This window comes from Solanum pennellii, chromosome 8, assembly GCF_001406875.1.
Source record: "Solanum pennellii chromosome 8, SPENNV200".
In the NCBI taxonomy this organism is placed as follows: domain Eukaryota; kingdom Viridiplantae; phylum Streptophyta; class Magnoliopsida; order Solanales; family Solanaceae; genus Solanum; species Solanum pennellii.
The window spans coordinates 46,482,788-46,493,886 of NC_028644.1; the positions used below are offsets into that span (position 1 = coordinate 46,482,788).

At 31.8% G+C, this 11,099-nt stretch overlaps 1 protein-coding gene across 10 annotated transcripts; it reads right to left on the bottom strand.

Moving 5' to 3' along the window:
• Positions 1-2,745: 2,745 nt before the first annotated feature.
• On the bottom strand, positions 2,746-9,632 carry LOC107028837 (bifunctional protein FolD 1, mitochondrial-like). 10 transcript variants are annotated; one of them, XM_015230051.2, is made up of 5 exons: positions 9,387-9,632; positions 8,249-8,568; positions 7,668-7,916; positions 3,412-3,597; positions 2,746-3,255 (listed from the first exon to the last, which is right to left on the bottom strand). In XM_015230051.2, the coding sequence occupies exons 1-5, from the start codon at positions 9,565-9,567 to the stop codon at positions 3,085-3,087; spliced, it is 1,107 nt and encodes a 368-aa protein (XP_015085537.1). In that variant the 5' UTR covers positions 9,568-9,632; the 3' UTR covers positions 2,746-3,084. The 10 variants fall into 10 exon arrangements, with proteins under 10 accessions (XP_015085537.1, XP_015085534.1, XP_015085536.1 ...); XM_015230048.2 differs by having other exon boundaries at positions 7,668-7,919; XM_015230050.2 differs by having other exon boundaries at positions 7,668-7,919; positions 8,249-8,565; positions 9,387-9,631.
• Positions 9,633-11,099: the final 1,467 nt, after the last annotated feature.

Genomic DNA, 11,099 nt, shown 5'->3' on the forward strand with positions numbered 1-11,099 from the left:
TATATATATATATATATCAAGAATTGCTGATGTGACACCCTTGAATGGCCACCATACGCAAATATATAGCTTCTCCTTTTTTTGATTTTTTTTTTTAAAAATGCATAAAGAAGTTAAAAGATCACCCTTTAAGCCCACTATCATCATCTTAACCAGCCCACTAACATCATCTTAATTACCCATAATAAAGTTTAATATAACGTCAATGACCCTCTATTCCTATTTATTTACTTTTTCTCCCTTTTCAAACCATTCTTATTTATTTAAATCAATTATTTTATTATAAAAGTATTACTTAATTTATTACAAATAAATATTTTATTAATGGAGGTATATTTACAACAAAAACTCTTCACATGCCAATTTTCAAGAAGTAATTATTCATAACTAATATCTCTCAAATTTCCACTCTTAATAAATTATTAGTTACTTATTTTAATCTTCTTCTAATAATAAAATATAACATTGAATTTTTTGAATTTTTTTTGTAAGTATGTATATATGTAATTTTATTTTTATTTCCTACTACGTATTTTGTTAAACAAAATTTTATTTAAAAGGTCTCACAAAATAATACTTATTTAAAGTCCGCTTATTATAGTTAAATAATCCATTAACATAAGAAAAATTAATAAAGCCCAATATTTTCGTCATAAGTCCATTCATCAAAACCTTTTTCATCCTTTTCCCCCTCTTTGTGCCTTTTTTCTTATTTTCATGCCTTAAAAATTTGTAGAAATTAAGATATTTTTTAATTTGTTTACCATTTATCACTTTTTTCTAAAACCCTTTCTTTATTCCTTCTTAAAGATATTATTATATTACAATTAAGACATTTAATGATAAAAATTAAAATAATTTCTATAATTTTGTTCACCATTTATCACCTATTTCCTAAAATCTTTCTATATTCCTTCTTAAAGATATTATTATATTACAATTAAGACAGTTAATACCAAGTTAAGTTACAATTTTATTTATTACTATATTTTTTAATTCATATTATTCAATTAAGTTACAAATTTATTGACTACTATAAATACTAAAGCATATCATCCTTACCAATGATAAGAATTTCTTTCTTTTCTGATTATATTTACACTTAAGTACATTATTTTGTTATGCCATAATTTTATAATGTTTAGATTATTTATCATTAACTTTTTTTGTTTACAGTATGAAAGATAAGATGAGCATATGCCAATGTTGTTTGTGAAAATTCAAATCCAAAATTCAAACTTGATAGGTAATATTATTTGTTTTATTTTAGTTTAGTTGATGACTCTTATTTATTGTGTTTTTCCTTCTTTATTTCTCTTGTGTGTTATTTTCTTCATTATTATTGGTGATTTTTTCATACTTTTTATATTTTTTGTGAATCATTTTTATTGTTTATGGTGAAAGAGAAGATGAACACATGTTCAAGTTTGATGAAAACACTGTCATTATTAATATATGCAAATTTTGTTACTATTCTCTTTTACTCTCTTTTAAGACGTTATAAAGTTTATTGTTATAATATTAAATCATATCTAACAATCTCACATTTTGTTTGTGGTATCCTAACTTTTTTTTAAAAAGAAGTCATAATTTACTAAATTCGTATTTCATTTACAAATTGAAAAAAAAAAGGAATTGACAAAGTACGACTATCTATATGCTTTGAAGGCACATAACAATTTAATAAAATTTGGTATTTTCCTTATCTCAAAATAAAAAATGTCTACATATGCTACAATAATAAAGTTTCTCTTTTTTTTTTTGATAAAGTTTGTTTGAAAATTTTTTCTTAAATTTTTTATATACATTTTGATAAAGTATATAGAGATTATTTCAAATAATTAATTTCTTCTAATGCCTTATATTCTTTGTGTAATTTGGGTCTATATATCTCTCGATCTATTCTTTTTATATAAATAATAAGTATATTATATTTGTAATAAATATTAGTCAAGACAGAAAGTTATTTACAAAATATTTCACAAGCTAAAATTAGTGAAAGGTGGAAACATAGTTGATTCATAATTATTGGAGAAGGGATAATAATTTTCGAAGAATATGAACATTAAAAAAGAAAACATTAAGAGATTATAATATTTGGAGGAAAAAAGTAACTACATAAACTATATTTGACCTTACTTGAACCACAATAAATGTTTTTTTTTTTAATTTGATGAACATGGAGGATAATGACAATTTGATGTTCTGAGCTTTCTATATTTATGATTCTATTTAATTTAAATTCTTCATTTTTGCGAGAAAGATACAAATAAAATAAAAAATATACACGAAGAATGAAAGATGGATTTTAAAAAATTGTATAAATTTATAAAAGCATAAAATACACATCCAATAAAATTGTATAATGAGGTTATAAAATGTAAACTCTTAACTTAAGCGATTTAAAATTGCAACAAATACAAAAACTTCAATACTAAAATAAACTTGATTAAGACTTCAAATATGATATATTTGAATTAAACACAACAAAAAACCTTCACAAAACTTTTAGCAGTCAACTATTTTAATTCTTTTTTTTAACAAATAAAACGAGTTATTTATGATCGCGCGAAGCGCGGCTAAATTCACTAGTGTAATAATAAAGACAATTGCTAAATTTCTTACTTTTCTAGCATATGTGAACCTTCTGTTTCAAGGGCCTTTGTCTTCTATATGTGCATAGCATAAGCACATGCAGGTATTTTCTTTGGAAAAAAAAGATTTTCTAGCTTTAAAAGATCAGCCTCATGTGGAAACAAAAGTTACCTGAAGAAGATAACCAATATACATAAATATAGTTAGTTATATAAGAAAATTTTCTGCATTATGGAATCACTTTTATTAGCTATTCTGTCCTCCAATGTCATTATCTCAGTGCATCATCCCAAAATAGTGAACCTGCTACTTTCTGTTGGTCAGCAGCTTGAAGTGGTTGGGAACGCCGGGTTTGATTAATGACAGTGATTGGTCTACCAGACACAAGTCCAATTGTGCAAAATTTGAGCTAGTAAGCATTCATCTCATTTCCATATTTCCAATGGAGAGGAAGAAATGAGACATTTTAGGAGTTTCTCCACCTTAAAATCAAGTAAAACAAAGTGCGCGTTTGGCGGCTTCAAGGGTGTTCAGAAGAAGCATTGCAACTGTCATGGGACCTACACCTCCAGGCACTGGGGTTACAGCAGAAGCGATCCTGACTGCTTCTTCAAAGCAAACATCACCAATCAAACGGTAACCATGTTCGCTCTCAGGGTCCTGCACCAATTAAACAAACAAATGTGTACACAATTATTTAAATCAATTTACTCTTTCGGACAGAAAAGTTATGATAATCCAACTGAGTTAACTTTCACTGTCATGCACTTAGGTGCACAAGATAATGCAATATTACGGAGGAACTTCAGAAATTACCTCAATTGGGTTTATTCCTACGTCAAGTACAACTGCTCCGGGCTTTAACCAGCTACCACGGACTAAATTAGGTACTCCAGCAGCTGCCACAAGTATATCAGCTTCACGAGTAATAATTTCTGGATTCTCTGAATATGCATGAACAATGCTTACTGTTGCATGGTGCCTCTGCAAACATTGTCCACACCGTTTGATATGGTGAGAACAAAATAGGTAGACTTTAATATGGATAGATTATATTAATATAAGCAATCAAAACTGTCTTGTTACCAAAGACTGGAATACGCAGTATAATAAATCAATCCCATCTTTGGTATACAAGCAGACTGCAGAGTGTTTATTTCCTCATTATGCTTTTGCAATATCTTGATACATATGCAATCTAGTACTATACATTGAAACGTAGAACATCAAAATATTAAAATTGTTTAACATTACTAAAACTATTTACTAACAATAAAACTATATGCCCCAAAAATTTAAAATAGTCAGGAACATAGTTAACGGAAAAAAACATATATGATAAGGGAAATGAAACCTCAACTTATAAAACTTGTACAACAAAAACTATGCCTCAGTCGGAAAAAAGTCCGGGGTCGGCAATGTGTAACAACCTTCAAAGTCATTTTGAGATTCTCAAGTGTTTTCCCTGGTGTACCTTACCCGTCTATTTTGTATAGTATTTGTCGTGTGCAGTGATGAGTGGCATAGTTCCCAAAGTGTTTGGACAGGATTTTGACGATCTTTAAATTTGGAAGTTGAAATGTTTGACCAAAGTCAATATTTGAGGAAGATGAGCTAGGAATGGAATTTCAATAGTTTTGTTTGGTCGGGAAGGTGATTTTTGAGTTCATTGGACTTATGGTTAGGATCCAAGGCATTCGGATGAGATTTGGGTCATTGGTAAGGATCTTGAAAATTTAGAAGAGTTGACCTTAGTCAACATTCGGTCAAGACGACCTATGTTTAGCATGTTGATGGTTCCAACAGATTCTAAACGTCATTTTCAATGTAGTAGCATATTAGATTTATCTTCACGAAGTCCCGAACAAATTCCAAGGGCCTGTTAGAGAATTTCATGCAAATGCTAGTTTTTGAGAGATCCAGTGCAGGAGAAATCCTTCTTCGCACTCGCGAGCCTCTCGACGCGTTCGTGAAGGAGTAGGTACGGTCTTTGTGATCACAAGGGTGGGACCACGTTCACAAAAAGGTTAAGCAGGTTTGGGTCAGCGAGTGTGCTCACATTGGTGGGCTAGGCGATGTGTTCGCTAGGGTTGGGTGGAGTCCATGCATAGATATGGTTCGTCCCGTTTGTGATGAAGGAAGTCACCTTGATAGAATTAAAAACCTATTGTTTTTTAACTTCGACTTGACAACTCGATTTTGGTACGATTGAAAAAGGGATTTTCAAAATTTCTTCAGTGGGTAAGATTCTAAGTCATTATTTTAATCATTTCCCGCTTATTATTTATCAGTTCACCTTTAAATCAATTTTTTAATTTGGGAAAATGGTAATTTTCGAGTTAAAGTTATGAAAATGTATTTTGATTAGTTGATGGTCGATTTGACCTCCGTTTTTTAAAGAAATATTAGATTTAAGTTCCGTATGTTATGGCTAACATGACTTTCAAAGAAAATTTCAATTTTGCCCTTGTGGGCTTGAAGTTGACCATTTGGACTTCGAGTAAAAGCAAAATAATATGGGTGTCTATTGACTCCTTTACTTATATAGGTTACGTGTTTGACCAGATTGGACTCGTCCAAAGGCTTTGAGGAAGGTAAACCATAATTTGACTTGTTGAGTTCAATTAAGGCAATTTGAGACTTTCTTCAACTCTTTTTGAATTTTTAATGTCTTGTTTGACAGTGTGAATGGGTAATGGGGGCCCGTATAAGTGAGATGACGACCACTTATGCAGATACAAATGCCATGTTCTAGGTAGCAGTCAGATATTGATTGCTTAATTGATTTATGACTTCTATGTATGTTGGAAGCATGATAAGTAATTTGTCTTGTTGTTGCCTGATGATATGATTTGCTTAGTGAGCAACAACAACATCACCATATCTATTTTTATGTCAGCAACAGAAGCCCAAGCTTATGGAATTGTTGATTTTGTAGCGGTTCAAGGAAAAGAACACCTGACTGTGATAGCCCTCTCGATACCTTATTGGAGCTTTGTAACTAGTGGCCGGTTTCCCGTCGCGTCAGCCTTTTCCCAGTGCGCGTTAAATCACACTAAATGGGATCAGGGAGGGTAGAGTGTATGCAGATCTTAACACTACCTGGTGGAAGCAGAGAGGTTGTTTCCGAAAGACACTTGGGTCGATTCGCCTGGTGAGCATGATACATAATTTCTAGACACTGTGAATCTGAGATCTTTCCGCGACTAGAAGGCTTTCTCATTTGCAGTAATGATGTCTTATCTCTTGTATTTAAAATATTCTATAATATTTCATATGAGCTCATATGCATAGTCTTTCTTCTCTTCTTTAAAGCCTAGAGTTGAAACTTGTTGAATCATATCATTCTCTTGTGGCACAAGGGAAATGATCTGATAATATTGTGATAAAGTTATGAGATAGGTGCCTTCCTTAATATATTTCCGATGACCTACAGAGGATCCAGAATCCGGAGGCGGTATATGGACCTCACAAGTTCCCAATGGGTCCTAGCTAGCTACACTATTGCAGTTGGTACACACCTGTTTTTGGCCAGGTAGGAGACATATGCATCATATGAGTCCATTACATTTTTCTCAATTTGGTGTTGTTATGGTGTCAGGTGAATAAGTTCTTATGAAACTGACTTCATAACTTTTATTTGACTATACCATGATTTTAGAATATTTGGACTCAATTTATATATGTTTTTGTGACAATAGCTGCTAGCTAAGGTCTATATTATTTGTAATGAGTGGTATTTGTGCGAAGTATCGGCACAGAGCAATTTAGGACTAACCCTCGCCATCACTTGGGATTTGGGTTAATCAACGATGTTTTTGAGTACATGTGTATTCATATTCATGTTGTTGGTAGCGGATTGATCTTTTGCTCGAGATTCCGAGGTAGCTACTTGGTCGATCTACAGTTCCTTGGATCTCCTCTATCCTTGTCTTATTTTACGTCATTTCTTCTTTTAGGATATAGTAGAATTGAAGTTTATATTTGAATTCACAGAGGCTTGTACTAGTGACAATAGATTTGAGGAGTTATGTATCTATTGTCACATTCCATTGTGAGTTTTAGGTAGATTGATTTATGACTTAGTGGGCGTTTGGATTGACTTATTGTTTTTGTGAGTTTTTACTTTTGAACTCTTTTTCTTTAACAAGGGAAACCCACAACCGCTACGCTACCCTTTGAGTGTGCACAGGGTAAAACCCCCGCTCCTATGCAATAATTCGCAAACCACATAGGAGAGGTAACCCGCACTAGGCAAGCCCAATACGACGAGCTCGACCCATAAGTCAAACCCCTTGCTTTCGCTTGCAAGGGGTTCCGAACTTGAGACCTCCAACATGGAAGTCCCAAGTACGAACCACTGGGCCGTACTCTTTTTTAGTTTTGGAACTTTTAGGGTAATTTAAAAAGTCACTTAGAAGTCAAAAGTAGGGTGTTACCAACTTATGACTAACTTATAACTTTTAACTTTTAATTTATATGTCACTTAGAAGTCAATTCCAAACATCCCAATATTATGTTTTTTAGTATTACTTCAACGTACTTAATTCTTCATCTTGTGATTATGATTGGGTTCCCTACCCGTGGGGGTTGAGATAGGTATCATCACTTCCCCAATTTTCAGGCCGTGACACTATATGAATCCTTAGTGACCATGTTACTCCATTTAAACTAATCACAGACAAAATTATGCAAGTACAACTGATAAAGCTATCACTTAATTCATATACTAAAGTATTATATCATTAGCACTCAATCTTCTACATTAAACTTTAGTCTGAACTAACTTAAATTAGCATTAGCAAGGAAATTTTACACTAATTATTGCAAGGCTACATACTCCGTGTTAACAATATTCTAGTATAACAATACCACAATGGTGTGGTTATTGAAAAATACACAACGACATATAAGGACAAAATATGTGTATGAATGACTAATTATTCAATCTCATGTCTAATACTATGTGCTATTGGCGTATAGCTGACACCTTAGTGTGGCACATATATTTGAGAACAACAGGATTAACAATATTAAAATAAAGCAACAGCTATCTGTGACAGATTTATTACCTGCAACAACAAAAAAGTAGGTAATCCAACGATGTTGCTCCTCCCAATCACTACAGCTCTCTTCCCAACGATTTCAACATCAGAACTTAGCAGTAACTCGATGCAGCCTTTAGCAGTGCACGGGATGAACAATGGCTCTCTACCCTGAATGGCCAAGTTCCCAATGTTTAATGGATGAAATCCATCCACATCTTTTTCTAAGCTTAGTACATTTAAAATCTTTCCCTCATCAAAATGCTGTTCCAATGACTTCTGTTAGCAACAGAAAATATATAACACACTGGGTGGGTGGGGGACAAAGCATAATGACTACACCATATAGACTGTGATTGCACAGACTCAATTGATATCTCTCATAAATTTCATATCTAATATTCTGAATTCCAACTTCCATCTGACCATAATAGAGATGAGCTTTGTTTTCAGTCATTTTTAACATCTAGTTTGGGAAAAAACAACGAATAAAGAAATATATTCTCAAGTTTAAGTATCAACTAAATTATTGGAGACTGATAGTTTCATGCTTTCTTATGTCTTTCACATAAAATGAATAAGCACATACTACTTAGTCGAAGATTTACCTGTGGCAAAGGAAGCTGCACAAGAATACCGTGGATTGATGCATCCTTGTTATAATTTGACAATGCATCACAGACAGCGTCTTCTGTACAGCTCTCAGGGAGTTCAGCAATTGAAAATCTGAACCCAACCTCATGGCAAGCCATTATTTTGTTGCGGACATAGGCAAGAGAATCTCGCCTTTGGCCAACCAATATTACAGCCAAACCAGGGACCTTTCCTATTGACTCCTTCATCCTGCTAACTTCTATAGCTATGCTTGATTTAATTTCCTCGGCAGCAGACCTCCCATCAATTATTCTAGCAGTATCATTGTTGGCTGCTGAAAATAAATTAACTAGAAGCAGAACTTTTCTTTGTTTCTTTTTTGGTTCAATCATAGGGAACTTGAAAAACCGGAATTGCAAAGAACAGTTAAGGGTAGTGAGTGTACAGGATCATCAAAAAGCATGACTGTACAATACTAAAGTGATGGAACAACCAAGGTTGTGTAGCATGAAAATTTGACAAGTATTTACTTTGGGAGGCTAAGCGAGATCGGAAGCATAGTTTGGCAATGTGAGGTGAAAAGTCCAAAATAAATGGTCCTTAAGATATAACAGAGTCCTGTTACCCCAAATTTTTCTTTAAAATTCGGTTCCTCTGTTAAGTTTGGCCTCAAAATAACAACTAAATAGCATTGAGTGCTCTAATTGAAGTATGCACTTGACTAGAAAAACTATCCAGCATTGGAAGAATGATTAATACTCATACACCATTTTCTAACTACCACAAAATACAGCCACATCTATGAGTCAAAGCTTCTCAAGAACACAGAACAAATCCATAAGATGATTATGTTGAGAAAATACTTAGAACCCAGTAACGTACCTAATCAAATATGTGATCGAAGCTAGACTGGTAATAAATTTTATACTTGTATTTTAAGGTTAATATGAGTAACCTAAGAATGATGGCTTAAGTAAGTAATTTATTATCCCAGGGATAGGTGAAGAGAGTTTTCCTCTTCAAAATCTCAGCAAAACAAAACAAGATGGCAAGAACACAATAAAAAAGTTAATAATTGAAGCAATATGTTGACAAAATTGTTATAAAAGAAACAAAAATAAATATAGAATTAGGGCTGTGAAAGGTGCTTACTGGATTTTTGGATTGGATGAGAGTGAGAACGAGTGAAAGTGGAAGACCACTCATCGATGAGGTCAAGTGAAACAAGAGATGGAGACCTTGGCTTTCGAATCTGAGACGAACTCAGACCTCTTGATAATTTATTCATGCTTCTCTCCCACACCATTTTTCTCATCATTCTCACAGGGATCATTTTTTCCCAAATCTCAATGCCAATTTTTATACATCTCTTTTAGGATTTCTTATGGTAACAATTTTTATATCACCTTCCAAGTTTTAAAACAATACTCCCTCATTGGTGCAATTACCAACAAAAATTAATTTTTTTTTTGTTATTTTTCAAACAATTCCGAAAACATTAAAATTTAATCATTTTTTTGTTTCCATATTTCTAAGGTCATTAGTGCAGTTTGAGAATTTTTTGAGGTATTTTGATGGCATTTTCTATATTTTTATATATTTCGTACATTTTCGAGGAAATTTTTTATTTATTTTTCACACAATTACGAAAAAAGAACAAAAATGGTGATTTTTTTGTTTCGATATTCTTAGGTCATTGGTGCAGTTTGATAATTTTTTGAGGTGTTTTGATGTATTTTTCTTAATTTTTAATGTTTCTTACATTTACGAGGAAAAACTAAATTTTTTGTTATTTTCCCGACAATTACGAAAATGAGTAAACTTTTGATTATATTTTTCGGTATTCTAAGGTCATGTTGAGGTGTTATGATATATTTTTCTTGATTTTTATATGCTTTGTAAATAGTAAAAATTAAATTTCTTTTATATTTTTTGAACAATTACGAAAAAGAGTAAAATTTTGATCATTTTATTGTCTCGATAATCTAAGATCATTGGTTCAGTATGAGAATTTCTTTAGGTGTTTTGGTCTACTTTTCTTGATTTTTATATGTTCCATACAATTACGAGGAAAATTAATTTTTTTTTGTTATTTTTCAGACAATTACGAAAAAAGACTACAATTTTTGATCATTTTTTTGTTTCGATATACTAAGGTCATTTATGCAATTTGAAATTTATTTGAGGTGTTTTGATGTATTTTGTTTGATTATTATATGTTTCATACAGTTACGAGGAAAAAAGTAATATTTTTGTTATTTCAGACAGTTACGAAAAAGAATAAAATCTTGATCATTTTTTATTTCGATATTCTAAGGTCATTGGTGCAGTTTGAGAATTTTTTGAGGTGTTTTTATTTACTTTTCTTGATTTTTATATGTTTCGTGCATTTACGAGAAAAAAATAATTTTTTTTGTTATTTTTCAAACAATTACATAAAAGAGTAAAATTTTGATCATTTTTTTGTTTCGTTATTCTAACGTCATTGGTGTAGTTTGAGAATTTTTTATGGTTTTTTGATATACTTTTCTTGATTTTATATGTTTCATATATTTACGAGGAAAAGTTAAATTTATTATTATTACGAAAGAGATGACAATTTTCATCATTTTTTTATTTCGATATTCTAAGGTCATTGGTGCAGTTTGAGAATTTTTTGAGTTATTTTGATGTACTTTTCTTGATTTTTATATGTTTCGTACATTTACGAGGAAAAACTAAAATTTTGTTATTTTACGGACAATTACGAAAAAGAATAAACTTTCATCATTTTTTTGTTTTCATATTCTAAGGTCACGGTGCAGTTTGAGATTTTTTTTAGGTGTTTTGATGTGCTTTTCTTGCTTTTTATACGTTTCGTACATT